General features: G+C 35.5%; 1 protein-coding gene across 3 annotated transcripts in view; it reads left to right on the forward strand.

Annotated features, from left to right (window-relative positions):
• The window catches only part of INTS6 (integrator complex subunit 6), a 100,903-nt gene that overhangs the window by 73,255 nt on the left and 4,229 nt on the right, over window positions 1-23,419 (forward strand). For all 3 annotated transcript variants that reach the window (XM_071208326.1, XM_058276775.2, XM_058276773.1), the window contains 11 exons: window positions 4,177-4,302; window positions 5,670-5,824; window positions 9,256-9,408; window positions 9,529-9,661; window positions 10,546-10,640; window positions 12,396-12,506; window positions 13,104-13,319; window positions 16,669-16,795; window positions 17,588-17,730; window positions 18,546-18,777; window positions 22,774-23,148. In XM_071208326.1, coding sequence (XP_071064427.1) covers window positions 4,177-4,302; window positions 5,670-5,824; window positions 9,256-9,408; window positions 9,529-9,661; window positions 10,546-10,640; window positions 12,396-12,506; window positions 13,104-13,319; window positions 16,669-16,795; window positions 17,588-17,730; window positions 18,546-18,777; window positions 22,774-23,148 — 1,866 coding nt within the window. The remainder of the gene's footprint in view (window positions 1-4,176; window positions 4,303-5,669; window positions 5,825-9,255; window positions 9,409-9,528; window positions 9,662-10,545; window positions 10,641-12,395; window positions 12,507-13,103; window positions 13,320-16,668; window positions 16,796-17,587; window positions 17,731-18,545; window positions 18,778-22,773; window positions 23,149-23,419) is intronic.

Genomic DNA, 23,419 nt, shown 5'->3' on the forward strand with positions numbered 1-23,419 from the left:
CTAGTTTATCAGCCTCTTTTCATGTTCTTGCTAGCAATAATATAAAGCTGCTCAAATGCCACTCATCTTTTCATATATCTGATTAATGTGTTTTCTGCTTTTTTTTTTTTGTAAAAGAATTTTCACTAAAGAAAATTTGGGTTATTAAACACCAGACAATATGAGAGAATAAAAAAGCTAATATCCACTGTATTGTGCTATCCAGATATGTAATATTGCTAACAATTCCCTGTGCAATTTTTAACCTTAAGAGTAGTTTGTATTTATTTATTTATTTTTCCCAATATAAATAATTGATGTTCACCAAGGAAAAGTTGGAAATTCGCCTATATTGACAAAACAGTTGATTAATAGTATATATTTTTCATGTATTTTTCTTAATTGCATAGTTGTCATTGTGAGCAAATTTCTTTTGTTATCAGGTAATTGAATCCCCACTCTGAGGGCCTAAATACCATTCTGGGTGGTGGGAATACAGTAAGAACAGGGCAAAAAGAGCTTGCATTTTGGGCTGGGTGACAGATAATCATGTAAAATAAATGTTATTTTAGTACTAAGTACTATGAAGAGAAGAAGTAAGGGGATAGAGAGTAACTTGAGGAGAAGTTTTTACGGAAGTCATCTTCTGAGGCAGTGACATGACTGGAACGATAGAATTAACTGTAGGAAGATTGGGGCGTGGGGTAGGAAGTGTTCTAGGCAGAGAACATTGTCAGGAAAGGAACAAACCGTGTGTATTTGGAGGCAGCCAGAAAGCTGACATGGCCGGCACTTACATAGGTCAGCAGGGTCCAAGTGTGGAACAGCCTTTTAGACCATAATGAATTTTTTTTTTCTGCATGTGATGGAAAGCTGTTGGAGGACTTTTTATAGGGACTGACATCTGATTTCTGTTTCTGAAAGATCACTTTGGCTGCTAGGTGAGACTCTATACTGTCAAGTGGCAAGAAAGGAAGCAAGGAGATGAGTGAGAGGTGATAGTCCTGTGGTCTTTTTTTTTTCTTCTTTTTTTTCTTTTTTTTTTTAATGTTACATTAAAAAAATATGAGGTCCCCATATACCCCCCACCCCCTAGTCTTGTGCTCTTGAGTGCTGATTTTGGAGGTGATGAGAAGTGGGCTCACGCAAGGATGTGTTTCAGAGGAGAACCAGGGGCTGAGGGAGTGAGGGAAGATTTCCAGATGACTCGTTTGCTTGAGCAATGGAAGAGAGTCTAGGCATATGTGGGAGAAGCAGATTTGGGGGAGATACCGAGATGACAGTAAATCAAAAGGTGCCTGAAAGATATGTTGGTGAATATTGACATAAAAAAATATTTGATAAAAATTACTTAGAGATTTTTCTAGATTTAAGTACATTTAACTTTCCTAGCCTCTGTAAGGACTGTTGTCCAAATTAGAAATGTTCTTTTGGCCTCTTTCCCATTTTACTAAAATGCTAATCTTAGTAGTCGACTTCTGTGGGAAAAATTGTTTTTTACTTTATTGCCTTCAGACTCCTATATTTAGTTTGATTTTTCTGAGGGCTCTACATAACCAAAAGTGAGTCAGCCTTTTGACTTGAAGGTGTGTGTTAATACATTTTTCTTTATATGTAATTAGTTGGGGAAGGGTGGAACGTGTGGGGAGTGGGACATATGGGAATCCCTTAAGCTTTTTTACGTGACATTTTATGTAATCTCAGTATCTTTTAAAAATAAATAAAAAATATGTTTTTTTTAAAAAGGCAACAATGGTAATTACTATGAAAGGAGAGTACATTGGTGCTAAAAAAGCCCATAATAGAGAGACCTAACCTAGAATGGAGGGAAAATAAGATATACAAAAGTATTGATGGGTGTCCAGGCTTCTTATGTAGAACATTTTGCCATTTTTAATTAAAAATCCTGTAAACTTTATGCTTCAGTAGAAGAGTATCTTACATTCCAAGGGGTGTGTTTTGGCATAAAGAATAAACATAAAAGAATTATAGAGACTCACTTTGTAAAGATGACAAAAAAAATTGCTGTTTCTCTTCACTTGCAAAAGAATTAATGGATTTTGCCATGTATTCATCTGCTTTTTCTCTAGTTTTCATTAAATACCTTTATTAGTAATTTTATTTCATATTAAGGTTATAACTGATTTGCTTTAGTTTCCTACCAGTTAATTGATATTATAGCCTAGGGGAGTAGAATTACCACAGTTATACACTAAAAAGTTTTTCTTCCTTAATAGCATCTTTGGAAGATACTTAGTGGTCATGAAATAGGATATCCAACTTTTATATAATTGTTTAAATACTTTGCATAATATGGTCAACCTTTTTTATTTATATGTTTAAGTTGTTACGTAAAAATGTTTAATTTAGCAATTCTTCCAAATAAGCTTGGTTGTTCTGTATAGACACTCTTTTAATAGTGATTTCAAATTAACCATGATTTCCAGGTTACAAAGTATACAAAGAATAAGATTTCTTATATCCTTTCAGAGTTTGGATCTTGACTATATTGTATGAATTTGGATAACTTACTTAACCTCTCTGTGCCTTTGTTTTTTCAAAATGGGGGAAATAATCCAGATATTTGTGAAGAGTAAATAAATTAATATGATGACGTGATTAGAAGAGTACCTGGCTCAGGGTAGATACTTCAATAATTCATAGCTATTTTTATTATTAAATTATCATTATTGTACACAGATAAGTTATTTGTTACCTGGTACTTTTTTCTAAGTAAAGCTGACAGTTTAAATCATTCATTACTGCCTGATGTTCTCTTTCCAGGTAACTTTTATCAGATCACATGTTAAGTATAAATTGTTGGAGTAGTTTGATATGCCAAATAAAATGATGTGGTCTCTGTTCTGAAATAATTGGTTGAATTTGTAAAAGGGTAGGACTTTTTCCATATTAATTTATTACAAATATAATAACGATGTTGACTGAAGATTCAGATTTAGTTGTCAGGGTTTTCAGCATTGGTCTGGATCAGCACTGTATAATAGAAATATAGTATGAGCTACAAATGTAATTTAAAGATTTCCAGTAGCCACATTAAAAATAAGAATATGTGAAATTAATTTTATTATGGTTCATTTAACCTAATATATTCTAATCTTATTTCAACATGAAACATAAAAATTATTAATTTGGCATTTTGCATTATTTCATACTAAGTGTGAAATTTGGTGTAAATTTTATGCCTACTGTGCATCTTTTATACTTACTGTGTATTTGGACTAGCAAAATTTCAAGTTCTTAATAGCCATATTTGGTTAGTGGCTACGGTATTGGGGGTTTAGATATTTTTGTTAAAAATCTCTGTTTAAGAGAAATTTTCACTATTATCTTTTTTAAGAAAAATAACATTTTAATGATCCAAACTGTAACTTTGTGTTTAAGTATGCAAGAGAGGAATTCATTTAAGAGAGGTAATTACCAAGTATATAAGGCAACTGAAATTGAGCAAAGCTTAATATCAGCTGTATAGTACAGTGTATAATTTAGAATGTGCAGGGAGAGGATGTGGCTCAAGCAGTTGAGCACCTCCTTCCCATATGGAAGTCCCGGGTTTGGTCCCTGGTGCTTTCTTTAAAAACAAAACAAAACACATTATAAAACCAACCCAGGGGAGCCAATGTGGCTCAGTGGTTGAGCACCAGCTTCCCACATAAGAGGTCCCATGTTCAACCCTCTACCCCGTTAGATCGAAAAAAAAGACAGTAACTACCAGCAGACCAATTAAATAATTGTCTATCTGCTGTGTGCTTAATATTAATCCCCAGGATCATTCTCTTGTTAAGTACAAGTAAGATTTTGGTGGGGGGGGAGTTACTAAAAGTTGTATGTGTGTATATATGTGTGTATTAAAGATAAGTTGTGTTAGATAACATTTGTAGACAGTGTTATATATAGAATGTGATTTTTTTCATTGTTTTACAGACTTAAGAGTTTTATATTCCATAGAAATGTAATTAGAAGAAAAAATTAACTCTATATACTCTCACAGAATAGGATTGTTGGTTGGTTGGAAATAACTATTTTTGTCATTCTTTCATAAGATCATAAAATAAGTAACTTTCCCATTAAACTTTTGTTAATTAGTACTGTCAGAAATCCCACCGTGGTTCTTCCTTGCTAAAGATAGAAATTCCTGCAACTAACTTGTTTATTTTCTTTTTTTTTTTTTAATCTCAGGACGCTCATACTCTGTATGTTCTCCAAGAATGCTTAATCAGTGTCTGGAGTCTTTGGTGCAAAAGGTGCAAAGTGGTGTGGTAATAAACTTTGAAAAAGCAGGACCAGATCCTTCCCCTGTAGAAGGTATTATTGCATTTTTATTACTGATATTCTAAACTTACTTTATTCAACTAGAACTGAAAATTACTATGATTGGCCTTATGTTAAAATGATAAAACTGCTATGGGTCAAGAGGGAAGATTAAGTAGGAAAGTCAAGGTAAACAGAGTGTTTCAGTAGCGTCTTCTTTTTATATGAATTAATGTTCATAGCATAAAATTTTAATAAAAGCCAAAAATCTATTTAAGCATTTACACATAAGCATCCTCATACTTAACTTTTTATTATTGTATACACTATCTCTCTCCATATGTTTTTCCCATGACCCCTTAATTCACAGAGTATTTAGCTTGAGGTATTTCCTTTATTTACTTCCTTAGCTACATTTATTCCACAGATTAACTGATCAGAGCCAAATGGTGTGTTTGTATGGGTTTAAAAGTTAGGGACCAGACTTTGTCATTAGGCTTAATTTTTCTTTACTCTCCATCTAAGTCCTCCTTGGTTTTATTTGTGGCTTCTGTGATCATGAACTGTTTATATTATAGTCAGAAGTTGAAGGGGTTATACTAGAACCAGTGGACAGTTTATAGCTGGGCCCTCTGCACTGTACATAACTTATTTCAAGAATTAGAAAGTCTTAAGTGACATTTTCCAGAGGTTGGCCACTAGAGTGGGTAATTGGGAGAAGAGAAAAGTGATGGAGATGAAATAATGAATATACTCAGAGGATTATAGAAAAGGAGCAAAAGATGGTAAGGCATGATAACTTGTATTATTGTGTCTGGTTTAAAAAAATTGAATTGACTTGGAATGTTTCTTAAATTTTTTTAGTACTTAACTTAGGTTTAGTCACCAAGTAAATATATACTGAATTGGAGAAGAGTTTCTTTTTCATAAGAATTTATTTATTTATGATTAAAGGTAGGTGCTTTGAATCTGGATTGGCATATGAAGTGGTGTTTTTTTTTTTGAAAGGAATTATTAGACCTTAGTTAAAATGATTAAGAAATATTCATTTAGCAAGACTTACCTGGCCTTTACTTTGTTTACGATTTTTGGCACTGGTGATATGATGAAGGCGGCAGTTTTGGTGCTTTTCTTATCATTCTTTAAAAATACCATAAAGTGTGTTTTACGTGCTCTAATTGGGCAAGCAAAGACTGCTCTAGGAGCTCCTTTCAACTGGTGAGCTTTACAGTTGGAATTTGTAGGCTATTGTCTACTGAATTTTAGTCTATTCTAAATAGTAAGCAGAAATGACAGTATTCTGCTATTTAAGAAATACAGGAAAATCCAGACACGAACAAGTGTTAGGGCATTTTTATTAACTTAAGTAATACTGGATTATAGTTTAACTTTGCCTTCTCCCCTTAATTTCTTTGCTGTAGATGGGCAGCCCGAAGTAGCAAGGCCTTTTGGATCTCAGCCTTGGCACAGTTGTCACAAGCTCATATATGTCAGACCAAATCCTAAAACCGGGGTTCCTATAGGTCACTGGCCTGTTCCAGAATCTTTTTGGCCAGATCAGAATTCTCCAACGCTAGTAAGTACCAGAGAGACTGTGACTCTTATTGTAACTATTTAGCTGCTTTTCATATTTGTTTGAAGTACTATTGTAAAGGTGTGGTTTGTTTAGGGGAATTAGACAGAAGTTCAAAGTTCTGTGATCAGTTATTTACTTTAGTGTGTACTGTGCTGTTTGTTATGAAGTAATAGAGGCATCTGTTTCCTTTAGAATCTAATATACCGTGCTTATGTTTTTATTATTGGCACTTGGGTATGGAACCAGAAGTGCCGCAGGATTTTCTCTTTGGATGTTAAACGTAATGTGTATCAAGAGGGTTTGTTTCTGGGACACAGTTTAGAATTTAAACGAAGGTTTAGAAAAAAATCTGATTGGCCTGCAATCTTTTAGGACATAGTTTTAAAATACACATTATCATGCTTCACTTCCATTTAGTGTTTCCGTCCGGAGGTGTAAAGTAGAAAAGGTTTTCTGGTCTTGTTTACATGAATTATTTTTAGGAACAATGCGATCTGTTGAAGATCATGGTGAATTATCTACTCACCATATGGTTTTTATGATAGGGTAAATTTATATAAATTAATTTATTCTTCAGTCTTGGTAGTACATTGCTTTTTCGTTTTGTTCAGATTACTTATTTTTCTAGTAATTTCTCTAGAATCTGATGATATCAAGGGATATCTTATCATCTTAGATTATAAGAGTATCAAGGGATATTCTTACCATCTTAGATGATAAGAATTGTATTCAAAGATCATTAAGCAGTCCTTTAAGGATTTGTGGAACTATCATTTCTAATGTAAACTGAATCCGTTTTGAATTTCTACTTTAAATCTGTCAGTAAATCAGTTTTTCAAGGTGATTTTTACTTTGAGTCTATATTAGATCTATATGGCGATCTTTTCTTTATTCATTAGGGATCTAATGAAGTAGTACATGAAAATGTGCATAATTGAATACTCATTAAGGTTTTATAAAGTCCAGTGAAGTATCTTTATTCCTTCTTCTGATTAAACCATCATAATTTTTTAGTCTGTCTTCTTTTAGAAGCACTCAATTCCTTGAGTCATTTCACTTTCTTTTCTGGAGTCTTTCAACTCAAACAGATCATATTTGCATGAAATATTGTCTTGTTGGTTATTCATTCTTCTGTATTTAACACCCACAGTAGAATGTATGATCCTTAAGCCCTAATGAAAAGAAATCTAAAACCATTACCACAAGTATTATGTATTAATAATTGCAAGCCATTGAAGGTTTTGAAGGATGGGTAGGATATCAATTAGAGCAGGAAACAATATGAGAATAAAGTATGGAGATAAAAAAGTACAAGACGTATTTAGAGGAATGTCAAGTTAGCTGAGTTTGGGTCATTAAAAGAACTATAAAATAAACCAAATTGCTGCTGACTTTAAAATGCAATAAGGAATTTGAGCTTTTTTTATTTTTTTATTTTTTTATTTTTATTTATTTTTTTATTGACTTTGTAATAATATTACATTAAAAAAATATATATATGAGGTCCCATTCAACCCCACCACCCTCACCCCACCTCTCCCCCCCCCCAGCAACACTCATTCCCATCATCATGACACATCCATTGCATTTGGCAAGTACATCTTTAGGCACCTCTGCACCTCATGATCAATGGTCCACATCATGGCCCACACTCTCCCCCATTCCATCCAGTGGGCCCTGTGAGGATTTACAATGTCCGGGGATTGCCCCTGAAGCACCATCCAGGGCAGCTCCATGTCCCAAAGACGCCTCCACCTCTCATCTCTTCCTGCCATTCCCCATACCCATCGTCCACCATGTCCACTTTTCCCAATCCAATGCCACCTTTTCTATGTGGACATTGGATTGGTTGTGTCCATTGCACCTCTATGTCAAGAGGAGGCTCAGATTCCACATGGATGCTGGATGCAATCCTCCCACTTTCAGTTGTAATCACTCTAGGCTCCATGGTGTGGTGGTTGCCCTTCTTCAACTCCATCTTAGCTGAGTGTGGTGAGCCCAATAAATCAGATTGTAGGTGCTGGAGTCTGTTGAGGCTCAGGACCTGGCTATCACATTGTCAGTCCAGAGATTCAAATCCCCTAAATATATCTTAAACCCCAACACTAACTGCACCTCCAGCACATTAGCATGAAAGTCTTATGAAGAGAGATCCCATATGAGTCCAGATTCATCACACATAAACACCAGTTCCAAAGAGGGGTCATCTGACCTGGTAGTTAACCCCATCGTTGAGCTTTTTTTAAATGAAGATCGCAGACTAGTTGAAGATGTTTTAAAGGGCCTGCACCCTATTTTTAGGTGTTTGGGAGCTACTTTTACAGAATATTTTTAGCTAGGGAAATTACATGGCCATATTTATATTTCAGAACAAATATTCTGGACTGATATAGCCATGACATTGATTGGAGGTGCCTAATTAGGGAGACTAATTAAAAAGCAGTATTACTAGTCTAGTCTGATTAGAAGTGATGAGGGCCTGAATTAAATTGCTAAGAGATAGAAGTTAAATTTCTAGAGAGGTGAGAGTTTAGTATTGACAGAAGGGGCTGCTAGTGTTGAGTGTCTGCCAGGTTTTATGTGGAGGATGAGGAGATAACAAGAATAATATCCAGACTTCAGTTTATGGGAGAAATAAGGACTTGGACTTTATGTGTCTGAGGGACCTGTAGAAGGTTCAGGCATGTCCAGTAGGCAGTTGGATACATGGAAGACACAGATGAGATCTGGCCTGAACATAGTTGGTTTGGGAGCCACCATCGCGTAATGAAGCCAGGAGAGTCTTTTATAGCAGCAAGATTTTAAATTATTTTCTCATAGCTCTTATTTTCTTCACAATTAGATTTTTTTAGGAAGGGGACTATTAAGGGGAGAGTAGGAAAGTAGCATGGCTTTTTTTTTTTTTTTTTTTAAGTACTGTGTTTTTTATACTTCTAAAACAGGGGTCTCCAAAGTAGGTTTTGCATAGTATATCGTAGGGGTAACCAAACAGTCTACTCGATTGTGTAAGAAAACTAGAATTTCTGCTTAGGTTTATTTTCCCACTGTGGATCAAGGTGTATGGTTCAAATTACTATACAAGTAATTATATTACTTCAAATGTGGACTTACAATGGCTTCTATACATTCCTAATTCCTTAGTTGTAAAAACTGAGTACTTACTTAATTCCAAAATTTTGCATTTAACTTCTTTGATAAATTTTAAGACCTAAAAACATTTTTCTTTCTGTGTAGATTTGAAATGTTTATCTTTTTCTTGTGAAAATTATATAAATTTTGCATTACCGTTTCAATATTTTCTTTCAGCAGTATGGTGGTTTTAGTAGTAAAGAAATCAAACTTTGACTAGCAAAGCCAAGGAACCGAGGCAGTGCTTATCAGTGTGTTTCTTTTATTTTGTGTGGATAGTAATAATAAAGCTTTCCCTCTAGCCACCTCGCACATCTCATCCTGTAGTGAAGTTTTCCTGTACAGACTGTGAACCAATGGTTATTGACAAATTGCCTTTTGACAAATATGAGTTGGAACCTTCACCATTGACTCAGTTTATTCTGGAAAGAAAATCTCCTCAAACATGTTGGCAGGTGAGCTGAACAATTACAGTGATTTAAAATTTTAAGCGACATGTTTCTTAAAAAGTTAAATTGAGTCCATGGTTTATGTCGCATTCGTAATATGAAATTTTAACAACTCCTCTTTAACAGGTATATGTAAGCAATAGTGCAAAATATAGTGAACTTGGCCATCCTTTTGGTTACTTGAAAGCCAGTACAGCACTAAACTGTGTCAACTTATTTGTGATGCCTTACAATTATCCAGTCCTTCTTCCCCTTTTAGGTAAGTAATTCTTGTAACACATTCTGTGGTTCATTGTAAATAAATTTTTTTTCTAAAAACAAACTTTGGGAAATCTATTTGTAGTTTTTTGTCTTTTGCAAATTAAAATATTTTTACTATTTGTAAATGTTAGGCCTATCTACAGGGGTTTTTAGAACAACTTGTTTATGTGGTAAATTCAAAGTCAGTGTCAAAACTGCTTTTCCTTAAACTAATAAAGGGTGTTTTGTTTAAAAAAAAAAATACTCTAGTTTTCTGCAAGTTAGATTTCTTAGTTAGAACTGGTAATGCAGACTTCGTTTTGTTAAGCAAAATATCTTGTTAGAAGTGTATTCTATTGACAACATTTGTCTATACTTTAATTTTCATTGGGCAGATATGTTTTTAAATGAAGGAATTTGTCCCAAAATAACTTGATAAAAGCCTAAAGTTAAGTTTTCTAGGTATGATGTAGATGTAAGAATTTATGAGGACAACTGTTTGAGAAGACCTCTTTGTCCGCATGGTATCACCTCAGATTTGATAGTGGTAATCAAAATACAAGTATGTGCATTTTATAGAAAACATTGTGCATATACTTGGTTTCTGTCCTTAAATTTGTTTTGTGTCTAGGTCTAGACAAAAATTTAGGTTTTCCTTGTCTATTTTCTGATTCTACATTTATTATTACATATAATGTTAGACCATAATTAGCACCTTTCATCTTTAAAACGGTATTACTGAAAGACACTGCCAGAACCATAAATTGTTAAATTTGTTGAAAATTAATTTTGTTACAGCTTTACGTCTGACATTTACTAATAACAAAACCCAGACCTAAAAAGTTTCACTTGATTTTTTTATGCATGAAAATATTGAGTGTTTATTCACATTGAATATTCTAGATGACTTGTTTAAAGTACATAAAGCAAAACCAACACTGAAATGGAGACAGTCATTTGAAAGTTATTTGAAGACGATGCCTCCCTACTATCTTGGGGTAAGAATATTATCATTGTTAAATAGAGATTGTTGTAAAATTTTATATTAGACTTATAGTTTATTCTAGGTATTATTATAAACTTATATTTATTGACATTATAGATTAAATGTCAGGAAAATTGAGTGTACATGTGACCAATATAGATGTAAATGTAAAGCTGTATTCCAGTGCTTGATGAAATAGTGATGATGATGATGATGATAGTACACATTTATATAATGCTCACTGTAGGCCAGGCTCTAGCCTAACCACTGTGTTAACATTTAATTCACATAGTAACCCTCTGAGGTAGGGAACAGTATTTCTCTTTCACACATAAGGAAACTAAGACACTAAAAGGTTAAGTCATTTGTCCAACTTACATAGCTACTATATGGCAGGCAGCCTGGCTTTTTAGAATTTAGGCCCTTAACTTTGATTGTTTTACTGCCCCTTTAAATTGCAGTTTTATAATTATTTTTCTTTAAAGGTACAAGATGGTTTTTGTTGCATAATTTCCAAATCCCCAGAAACGCCTTTTTAGATAGATAAGTATATATTCTTATAGAGCCATTATACTTTTAGAAAATCTGATGACTTAAAAACTACTGTGTTGTAAGTAGGTAAGGCCAAAATGTAAGATTTTATATATAGTTTACATATATTAATTTAAGGAAAGTAACTCCTTAACATAAAGACCCACACTAAAAATACTTTAAAATATTACTTCTACTTTTGATCCAGGAAAATTACACTATTTGGCTGTAATTAGTATTTCCAAGTGGTCCATAATATGATTAGACAATTTCTTGAGCTTTGAAAATCACAACACCTTAGAGTTATAAGAGATAAATTTTGTGACTGTCTGGTGTGTCATGCCTTCCACATACAAGGGTGAAGAAGGAAGAAGTAGTTTGAAGATGGACTGTTGCATATGTTGACTCATTTGTTTCATAGCAACCCTAAGCCACTTAGTCAAAGTTCCATGGATATTAAATATCAGAGCTGGGGGTTTGATTCCAATTTGACACCAGTGATTGCACACTCTAATCAAGCCATGATTATCATTCTGCTTGTGGCTCCACCCCATTGACATTTCAATTGGTCTCTCCTCCGTTTGAAAATTATTTCAGTGTACCACATCCATAATAAATATTAGACTTTTTTTCCTCCTCATTTTTCCTTCAGCTCTTATTTGTTTTTCATCATGGCTAATGATAACAGTAATGGTTAACACCTGCTGAATGCTTGCTGTGTCCTATATGCTTGTATAAGTGCTTTGCATGTGTTAACACATTTAATCCCATGACAACTCTGTGAAGTAGGTGCTGTTATTTTCCCCATTTTACAGGTGAGATAACTAAGGTACAGAGAAGCTTAGGGTACAGCCCACCCAGTTAGTTACCTGAGGTAGAACCCTCGGTTCTTCCTTGACTCCTTTTCCCTTACTAGCCAGGTTGTAGCATGTCTCCCTTTACCCTGAGTCTCCCGTCCATTTCTTCCAAACTTAGTATGTCCAGGGATGCCGAGGCCTGGGCTTCGTCCTTCCTTGCCTTTGGTGATATTACAGCCTCTAATCACTTTCAACTCTTTCAAATTGCCTTTTCTCCACTGACAGTGTGCTAAAATGCAGATATTATATTACTCCCTTACTTATTGAGAAAAAGAAGGGGAAATTATTTCAGAGAAATTATAAAAATTGACTCTAAATACCTGTAGCCGTAAGTTTTTAACCAACCTTAATACTGAATGATAATTCCTTTTTTCCTGTAGCCCTTGAAGAAAGCCGTTCGGATGATGGGCGCACCTAACCTAATAGCAGACAGTATGGAGTATGGACTGAGTTACAGCGTCATTTCATACCTCAAAAAATTGAGTCAGCAGGTAATGTCCAGACATAAAAGGATAACTCTGGTAATGGAGCAGTGTATACAGTTTAACTGATTGCCTCACTATTAATGTCTGTGAAATACATTATTTTTCCAGTACTTCTCATATCTTTAACTTAATTTCTAATCCAAATAAGTGTGGGGAGAAGTTGATACATTAACTATTTGCCTTTTACTGAAACACTGCATTACTGTTTGCTATAATTAGAATGTTTAAGTATTTTTTATGATTTTTTTTCTCTAATTTTCTCTTACCTCTGAATTGAGAATGTATCTTTTCATTTATGATACATTTAATTTTCATGGTTTAAACATAGAGAATATTAATAAATAACAAATTAGAATTGTGTTTGTTTGCCCAACTCTAAAAGTTTAGAGTTGTAATGATGTAAAATCATAAGACATTAATATTTAAATCGTCTTTAGTTTACCTACTATTTGACATAAATTTTGTGCTACTTGAACTTCTAATTTCTTATATACTTGTAAAAATTATAATAGATATTTAATACATAGAAGACCCAGACTGACTAATGTATCTGATTTATCAATTTAAATTATACCAAGACACTCTTGTTTATTTTTAATTCAGGCCAAAATAGAATCTGATAGAGTCATTGGCTCCGTAGGCAAGAAAGTAGTACAGGAAACCGGGATTAAAGTACGCAGCCGATCACATGGTTTATCAATGGCTTATAGGAAAGATTTTCAACAGCTACTCCAGGGAATTTCAGAGGATGTTCCTCACAGACTGCTAGACCTTAATATGAAGGAATACACTGGTTTCCAAGTTGCTTTGCTGAATAAGGTAACAGCCATATGAATTTAGTTCTACTCTAGTTATATTCCATTGTATTGTTGAATAAATAAATCGTTGTACTATCCCTGAATCAATGAGTTTTAGAATTAAAGCACTGGGCATGGTGAGTGGATCAGTGGATGAAGAATAGACTAGCCCATTCATTTTGTAGTTGAGATAACAGAGGTTTAGATATTGCCCAATAGCTAATGGTAGAGTTTAGCCTACTACGATTTCACTGCATTTGGGTACTTTTACTGATGACATTGTACACAGCATGGTCCTAAAATGCACAGTCAGTACTCATTACCTAAAAAGATTTTCATCCCAGCAAGCTTTTGGTAGAAATGGACAACCTGATTCTAAAATTGATAGGGAAATGCAAAGGTCCTAGAATGGCCAAAACAATGTTGGAAAAGAAGAATGAAGTTGAAGGACTTACACCATCTGATTTATAAACTTACTATACAACTAATATGGGCAACACAGTATGATGTCGGCATAAGGATAAACATATAGATCAGGGAACAAAATAGAACCTGGAAATAGACTCACGTATGTTGATTTTTAACAAAGGCACAAACATAATTCAGTGGGTGTGAGAACAGTTGGCTATCCATCTATAAAACAATGAAATTTTTTTTGATTGCAACATATTCTTTTCTTTTTTCAGTAAAAAAAAATTTGATTTAGGTATATCACTCATACATGAACATACTTATAAGTGTATCATAATAGATGTGAACTTACAAAGCTAACTTATATAACATATACAGGGCTCTTATACCTCACCCTACCACGAATAACTTGCATTGTTGTTAAATATTTTTAACTATGATTAAAGAGCATCCTCAAAATGTTGCTACTAACCAAAATATTTTTCCTCCAATCCACCCTATTTTTATTTTTTATATCATTTATATATGAGCATACATGAACAATAAGTATATAGTAAAAGCTGTAAACTTAGAAAGCAGATACGCATAAGGTCATACAGGGGTCCCATACATCAACCTTCCATTAACTCTCCACCAACACCTTGTATCGTCGTGAGACATTTGTTACAAATTATGAAAGAATATTGTCAAAATCTTACTACTAATTATAATCCTTATGTTACATTTGGTGTATTTCCCCCCAACGCACCCTATTACTATTTTTTAAATATATTTTTATCACAAAGTTGTAAGCTAGCAAAACAATCCTGCACATGTACAGAATTCCCAAAAAACACCCCTTTATCAACACACTACACCATGTTGAACATTTGTTACAGATTATGAGATAATATCATCCGATTATTACCGGGGCTATAGTGTACTTTTTTTTTTTCCTCTCTCCCCTTCTCCTCCTGTTGTTTGCTCTTTGTGTCCATTTGCTGTGTGTTGTTCTACATCCACTTGCATTCTTGTCACGCAGGACTGGGAAACTTAGTCGCTTTTTTTTGTTGTTGTTGTGTCATCTTGCTGTGTCATCTGTCCGTGTGTGTGGCGCCACTCCTGGGCCAGCTGCGCCTTTCTTCGCGTGGGGCGTCTCTCCTCGTGGGGTGCACTCCCTGTGCATGGGGCTCCCCTACACAGGGGACATCCCTGCGTGGCACAGCACTCCTTGCGTGTGGTAGCACTGGGTGTGGGCCAGCTCCACATGGGTCAGGAGAACCCTGCACCCAGATGCTTTATCACTTGAACCACAACCACTTCCCCATAGTGTATATTTGACACACATTTTCCATACTCCCTATTATCAACACAGTTCATCTCTGGCATTGATGCAAGAATATTACATTATTACTGTTTATCACAGTCCATAGATCACTACAGTTGTCTTTTTCCCATGCTTCTCCCCATTCCCACCACCCTGCAGTAGTGATGTACATTTGCTCTAGCTCACAAAGGACACTTTTGCATCAGTACCATCAACCACAATTCTCATCCACCTCCGGGTTTACTGTGCTTTTTCAGTCCTTAGATTGTCTAGCATAATGTCAGTTGGCATTTACATCCCCAGAATACCATTTTCAGCCACATCCCCATGTACACAGCTATTATTCACTATAATGTGTTACCATCAACTCTACATTTCTATACTTTTACAGTAATGCTAATTAAAACTTCTACATACGTTAAGCATCAGTAGTCCGTCTTAGTCCTCCTCTTACCTCCTTTTTTTTTTTTTAAAGGGGAAAATATTTGAACAGGCACTTACCCAAAGATCTCCAAATGGCAAATACACACATGAAAAGATGGGCATAATCATTAACCATTAGGGAAATACAAATTACAACCGTAATGAGATACCTCTTTATACCCACTAGAATGGCTAAAATTTAAAAGACTGGTAAAAGTCAAGTATTAGAATGTGTAACAAGTAGAACTCTCACATAATTCTGATGGGAATGTAAAATGGTATGGCCACTTTGGAAAACAGTTTGCAGTTTTAGTTAAATATACACTTGCTATACAACCAGCAGTTCTATTTGTGGGCACCCAAGAGAAATGAAAATGTGTCCATCCAAGGCTTGTGCACGAATGTTCATAGAATAATAACCCAAAATTGGAAACAACCCAAAGGTCTGTCAGCTGATGAATGGATAAAGCTGTGTGTATCCATGTCATGGAATACTGCACAGCAATCAAAAAGAATGGGCTGCTGATAAGATCAGCAACATGGATGAATTTTAAAAACATCATGCCAGTTATTATACTTCATTATAAAGTAGAATATACACAGAGCAGATGAGCGATTGGTTCTCTGGGGATGGGATTGGAGACTGATTACAGATAGGTACAAGGAACTTTTTGGGATGGTGGAAGTATTCTAAAATTGGAATTTAAAACTCATCAAACCGTATACTTAAAATGGGTCATTTTATCATTTGTGAATTATTCCTCAAAGTGCTTTTAAAAAAACTTCAAATTGTTTAAAATTTGGAAATTCATTTTATAGGATTTTTATGTCTCCTAACCAGAATATATATGTGATAAAATTTTAGAGGTAGATAGGAATTTGAGATTATTTGGTTTGGCTCACTACAAACATTGGAATTCCTTTTTTATCATACCTGTTGATCATCTAAATACTGGCTTGAATAGTTGAGTTGATAGAAAACTTAGGCTGTCACGTCCGGAGCCTTTTTATTTTTGTTCAGCTCAATTTGTTAGAAATTTGATCTCAACTCTGAATTTCTAAGATTTCCTTCTTTTGGTTCTAAAACAGAACTTTAAGACAGACATCATTTGTCTTTATTCTGTTTCTTCAGCTAGCTAGTTAATTTACATATCTTATCCCAAACCTATGTGGCAGGCATCTTCACTTTCTTACTTCTGTGTTTGAAAATAAATTTTGTCTTTAACAATAGGATTTGAAACCACAGACATTTAGAAATGCTTATGACATACCAAGACGGAATCTTTTGGATCACTTAACAAGAATGAGATCTAATCTTTTGAAGAGCACCCGCAAATTTCTTAAAGGACAGGATGAAGGTTAGGTCGTGGTTTTAATAATGATATTTCTTTTGTAATTTTCTTTTCTTTATAGTCTTAAAAAACATGATATGATAGTGAAAATTTTAAAGAATTATTACAGTATTTCAGCCTCACTATAAAATTCAAACTAGTAAAGTAAAAAGTGACTCATCTCTGTTTCTCTTCCTTTTTCTCCTCCATCACTGTTGTCCCAAATTCTACTCCCCAGAGGTAACCTCCCTTTTTGCCTACCTCATAAATTTTACGCAGAGATAGAAAGACACAAAACCAGTTTCTTGTGTTACTGTAATATATGGTGGCTTAACTGTGAATGGTCAGTACTTGCCACATTCAGATTATTTCCTTCAGCTGTACACATGGGAACCTACTATGAATTGAGTCAGATAAAAATATAACCCTTTGCCCCCTCTGGTTTAAGCATTCTAGCTTATAGCTTTGTATAAAAAAGGTTAACTATGTGACTTCTCTTTCCAATAAACTCTGTTGTAATTAAATTTTGCTTCTTTGGAACAAATATAGACATACCTTTTCATGGTAATATACATATTGCCCACTTTATGCATTGAAATTAACTGCAGTCTTTTTTGTTTAGAAAATCAGTATTTGAAATTTTATTTTCAGATTATCTTAAGATTTTATGCCAAAATATATATAAATAAAACAACCTACTTTAGAAAATGTGATAAGGGAATACTGCCTAGAATAACATTAGGTAGCAAAAGACATTATTTGGTGACTAGATGGGTGTAGTTTTATTGAGGTTAACTTTTGTTGTGTTTGTTTGAAAAGATCAAGTGCATAGTGTTCCTATAGCACAAATGGGAAATTACCAGGAATACCTCAAGCAAGTACCTTCTCCACTAAGAGAACTCGATCCTGATCAGCCTCGAAGATTGCATACATTTGGGAACCCCTTTAAGCTGGATAAAAAGGTAATTTTTAGATGTTCTGTTACATAATTTTTTTGTGTTAGCCACTGAGGATTTAGTAGTCTCTCTCAGTTCTTAGACTGAAGTGAGGGGCTACATATTGTAATTTAAGAAAGATTTGCCATCTTATGTTTTTGTATTGAATCATTCCATCAATTTTATCATCAGTGCTACACGAGTGAAAGAACATATATTTCCTCTTTTTTGGGATGGCTGGTGTGTTTTGCACTTTTTTTTTTTTTTTTTTTTGGTAAAAAAGGATATGAAGTAAAATTCATAACAACCTCTTGCCTCGTTTGTTTTATGTAGACAGTCATGTTAAAATTTTGTCTTCACTCTCAACTTTCAAGTTGCTTTTTGACCTTCTTGCAAGTTGAATCTTACAGAGAGTAAGTTGGCCTTTGTGACTCATTTTGAAAGACATTTTGGCCACTTAAATAGTATACTTCTTAAGACTTAGGACTATTGTGATATTATTGTACAATAAGTTAAAAAATCCCTTTATTAAGTAAAGTTAGACATCATTTAAGAGTACTTGATTTCTACTCACACCATCACCTTAGAAATTAATCTTTTATTTGACCACTCCTTCCTTCATTTAACAAATATATATGGAGTACTTGGTGTGTGCCAAGAATTGTGCTAGGCTCTATGGATAACAGTTCATAATTTGACTAAAGTAAGCTGAAACTATTTTCGTGGTTGTGTAATTAGTATCAACATAGTTGTTAACACCAGTAGTTTTAATTTGAATCTTAGTTGTGCCATTTAAAAATTCATGTGAATTCAGGGAATTTTATGTTATTTTTCTGTTTTAGGGAATGATGATAGATGAAGCAGATGAATTTGTGGCTGGACCTCAAAATAAACATAAACGACCTGGAGAACCAAATATGCAAGGGATCCCCAAAAGACGCCGCTGTATGTCCCCACTACTCAGAGGCAGACAACAGAATCCTGTTGTGAACAATCACATTGGAGGAAAAGGACCACCTGTACCTGTGACTCAAGCACAGCCAGATCTTATTAAGCCCCTTCCTCTTCATAAAAGTAAGAGCTGTTTATTTTTCAAAGCTCTCCTCCCTCCCCCACACACTTTTTTGGTTCCTTTTTGGGAAAGATTTTTCTAATAGATATAAGAAAAAATGATTGAGAGTCCAGTGAGTCTTAAAGGAGATGTTTGTTTATTCTAAATCAATATGTAACAATTTTTTGTATGAGTTTTTAATGAACTGTTTTTTGAGCATGTCATATATTCATAATACTTTCTGTCAGCTATTATGCCCTAAGATATCATTTGCATATCTTACGTATCTCAAAACAACATTTTTAAAAGGGTCATTATCGATACCTGTGGAAAATGGTTTCCAATTTTAGTTTAATTCAACAACTGATTAGTAAATACATATGCTAGTTTGCACAATGTTTGACATTAAGGAGAGCAGTGACCCAGACGATAGTGATCATCTGAACTCACAGACTCCTTGTTAAGAACTGGTTTAAACGAACATTGGCAGGATGTATATGGGAATTAGTTAAATAAAGCTGTGCGCTCGCCTATGCTAGAGATAGTATTGTAAGAAGAGTACGTGCAAAAGTACGAAGTAAAGAGAAGGGCATTAAGGAAATGGAGAGAATTCCAGTACAGCAAGGGTACTGGGAATGTGGTAAGGTGAGAACTGAAAAATAAGCAGAAGCCAGATCATGGAGGGCCTCAAAGCCATGAAGATTCTAGGCTGTCTTTTAAGAACATTGGGAGCATTGGGAGGCTTTGAAGAGGTAGTGGCCTGATAGGACGAGCATTTATGAAGACCAGGCCGACTGTAATGTGTGGAATGTTATCAGAGGGACAAGAATGGATGTGGAGAACCCTTAATGAATTACTAGATACAGGTGGTGATTGTTTGTGGCTGATAACCTCTTAATTGGAGAGAAACCAGATTGCATGTTTTATGCCTCCTTGTGGAAATATGCAGTACTACCTTTGAAGTAGTCTTGCCAAATAGAAAATTGACTGTCAGATCTAACTCCCTACCAATTTATAGGAAATACATGGAATAGAAGAACATTATAAATGACAAATTGGGGATACAGTTAACAAAATTTAGATTGTAGGAAACTCTATAGGACAAAGAATCTGTTGTGGTTGATATTTTTTTTAAAACCCTAGAAAAACATGCATAGCAAAAAAAAAGAGCTGTAGAAGGATCTTATAGATTAAAAAATACTAGAAACCACTTGCAGTGTATCAAATAAAAACAAAAGTTTTAAACAAATAAATGTATAAAGATAATAGGAGAATGTGGACAGTGACCAGGTATTTGATGTTATCAAATACTAATTATGAATGAAGAGGGACCAGATATGGCATTATTGTAGAGACCAAGGAAGAGATAATAGTGACTTCACAGTAGGGTTGCAAGAAAAATTGTATTTGAGAAATAGTTGGATATATCAGGAAAGGACTGGGTGATTTATTGGATGATGGGGGTCAGGCTTCATTCTTGAGAGACTTTGGATAGATGATGAGATCGTGTAGGGTAGAAGAAGAAGATGATGAGTGAGTTTAGTTTAGAAGTACAGATTCTAGGTTGGAAGATGGATATTTGAGTGTGGGACTTGGGAGAAGAGGACTGGATTTGAGAAGTAGGTATCAATAACTTCAAAGCCCATTGGAGTGTACAAAATCTTACCAAGGGGAAGAGTGAGAAAAAAATAGTGGCCTAGAACCAAACCTTGAAAATGCCAAAGTTCAATAGAGAAAGAAGATTCAGAAAAGAATACTGAGAAGAATCAAAGAAGAGAAAATACAGGAAGGAGTAAGTGCCAGGGAAGCCAAAGGGAGAACGCGCGTGTTGGTGGGCGCAGAAACTTCTCAAACAGGTAAGGCAAGGGTCAGAAAGAGTCCGTGTGCCTTTGTCTATCTCAGTAAGAGCAAATTTAGTGGGGTAAAGGAAGCAAAAGCCTAAACAAAGTGGATAAAGGGAGGAGTGATAGATGAGAAAATAGGAAGGAGATACTGGGAAAGGCGGTGATTTGAAGAGATTGGAGAAGGTGTGAATGATCTTTTGTGGGAGAAGGAGAGAAGGTTGTAAAAGATTGGTGGGCCATGCTGAGGATCCAGCTAAAGATGGTGATTGGGTAGTGCCGATTAGTTCAAATGTAGCTCTGGAGTAAGAAGACAGATTCATCCAGTCTAGATTGACAGTCGTCTGATTTGGGGGTTTTGCCCAGTTGATGTTTGAAAAGACAGTAGAACAAGAACATTTGGGACATTGGCAAAATTGATACGGCATGGGATATAAGCTGGCCTGACTGATAAGTGGGCATTGAAGAGGGAAAAAGAAGAGAAGTTGCTGAAGGAAAAGTCTGGATGAGTTAAAGAGCAGTAGCCAAGAGTACTGCAGAGGTAAGGGTTCAGGCTCCTAGATACCTGCATTTGTGTTTGATGTGGAAGGTGAAAGTGTAAGTGGAAAAGCTCTTTGGAGATACGCTGAAGAAGTGCAAGTGCAGGTTGTTGGCGTTGACTTCTCTCACCACAAGCCCTCTCAGGCTTTACTGTGCGTGTGGGTCATCTGGGGGTCTTGTTCAGTTGTGATGTTGATCCGTCGGCTCTGGCTGGCTCTCCGCTGGTGCTGTGCCCTTGTGTAACTTAGCACACTTTGGGTAGTCAGGACCTAGAATGATGGCAGGGGCCTGGGGTGGGGGAGAGTGGGAGGAGGGCTGTGAACCAAGTGCCAGAGACACGAGTGACAGAGGGCTGTGCCCTGGAGGTGGACATAAGATAGGAGGAGAGAAAGGGTGAGTGGCATGGCTGAGCCTCAGAAGAGGAGGAGGAGGTTTCACCAGAGTGCATAGGAGAAATGGTCTTGAAGTGGCACTAGGCGGCGACAGCATCAGTGGTTCCAGGGCCTGGATTTTTTATACGTGGGGAGAGTGTTAGAGAGAATGCAGTTTCTACTTGAGGTCTGAAAAGGAGAAGGCAGTTTCTCTAGGGAAGAGCTGGGTTTCAGTTGAAGCCTGAGGAGTTGTAGAGAATATTCAGTGAAGATAAGTTGCAGGGGGAGTAGATGTGGGTCAAGCATTTGAGTGCCCATCTCCACATGGGAGGTCCCAGGTTTGGTTCCCATTGCCTCCTAAAGAAGAAAAACTAACAACAAGCAGACAATGACCACAAAAAACAATGAGCAAAGAACAGATGAGGGAGCCTTTTTAAAAAAGAAAAAAACAAAAAAGAATAGTTTTGCATATCATGGGAAAAGATTTAGGATGGGGGGAGTTGAGGGAATTTATGGGGATGAGTATAGTGATGACTTTAGCTGGTGGCCGGAGGTTGATGAGTACCTGGGGAACTTAGAATTCAGTTGCTTTCTGTGGGTAAACAAGTCTAATAATGTGGCATTAAGTGGCAAGTTTGCAAGCTTTGGGGTTTGATGGCCTAATGAGCCGCAGTGCGGGCCCCAGGTTGTTCAAATGATGAGGGCTAGAGGGTTGGTTATAAGAAAAGGCCGTACTGTGAAATTTGATGTTCAGAGGTTCCCTGCAGAGTATGGAACAGTATAAACTGTTAGTCAAATCCTTTAGGCTCTCCTTTTGCCTATAAATGATAATAGATATATACAGCTGGGTTAGGATGGAATGAGCCAGGGCTCTCTTAGGGAAACATGTCCATGATGATTTTCATCATGTGTACTTCACCAAAGCAAAAAGTGTACTGGGTTAATAAGATGGCCATAGAGTAAACCAGAGAACTAAAAGCTGCTTGAAATTAGTTTCCCCTCCCCCTCCTTCCTTAGTGACAGAAATTGCAAAGATTTTGTCAGTAATGTAAATGTTTCACATTGAAATCCACCACATTGGTCCACATTGATTCACACTGAAATCTTATTTGGCAAAGCTTGAGAACCATATCATACCATATTATTTGTTAATTTGTGTTAGTCAGGGAAATCACTTATGATTTGCTGTCTGTTTTTCCTTCATAGCTTTCTTTACTGAGTGCTTTGAAATGACTGTTACCATTCTTTTTCTTATTTTTGTTTTTAGTTTCAGAAACCACTAATGATTCGACAATGGATGATGTGGTTGAAAATCATGTTGCAGACCAACTCTCATCGGACATTACACCAAATGCTATGGATACTGAATTGTCAACATCCTCTTCTCCGGCCAATTTACTAGAACGACCGACCAATCATACAGAGGCTGTTGGTCATGACCATTTAGGAACTAATGACCTTAATGTTGGTGGATTTTTAGAAAATCATGAGGAACCAAGAGATAAGCAACAGTGCGCTGAGGAGAATATGCCAGCATCTTCACTGAGCAAAGGAAAGAAATTGGTGCATTGCAGAAGCCATGAAGAGGTCAACACCGAACTCAAAGCACAAATAATGAAAGAGATTCGAAAGCCAGGAAGAAGTATGTATAATTAGACAGCAACCTCAAGTAGGATTTCCGTGTGTGTTAAAAAAAAAAAGCCAAACGAACTAAAATGTAGTCAGATTAACAAAAAGATCAATCGTAACAAAAAGATCAATCTTGATCATTTGTTCCTAGATATATAAGATTTGTTTCTTTATTCATCCTACAAATACTTATTGAATATCTGCTATGTCCCGGGGAATGCTACCTTGGTATGATGTGCAGGAGATGCTGAGAGCAGAGGAAGAATACACAGATAAATTACACA

The sequence above is a fragment of the Dasypus novemcinctus genome, chromosome 15 (assembly GCF_030445035.2).
Source record: "Dasypus novemcinctus isolate mDasNov1 chromosome 15, mDasNov1.1.hap2, whole genome shotgun sequence".
In the NCBI taxonomy this organism is placed as follows: domain Eukaryota; kingdom Metazoa; phylum Chordata; class Mammalia; order Cingulata; family Dasypodidae; genus Dasypus; species Dasypus novemcinctus.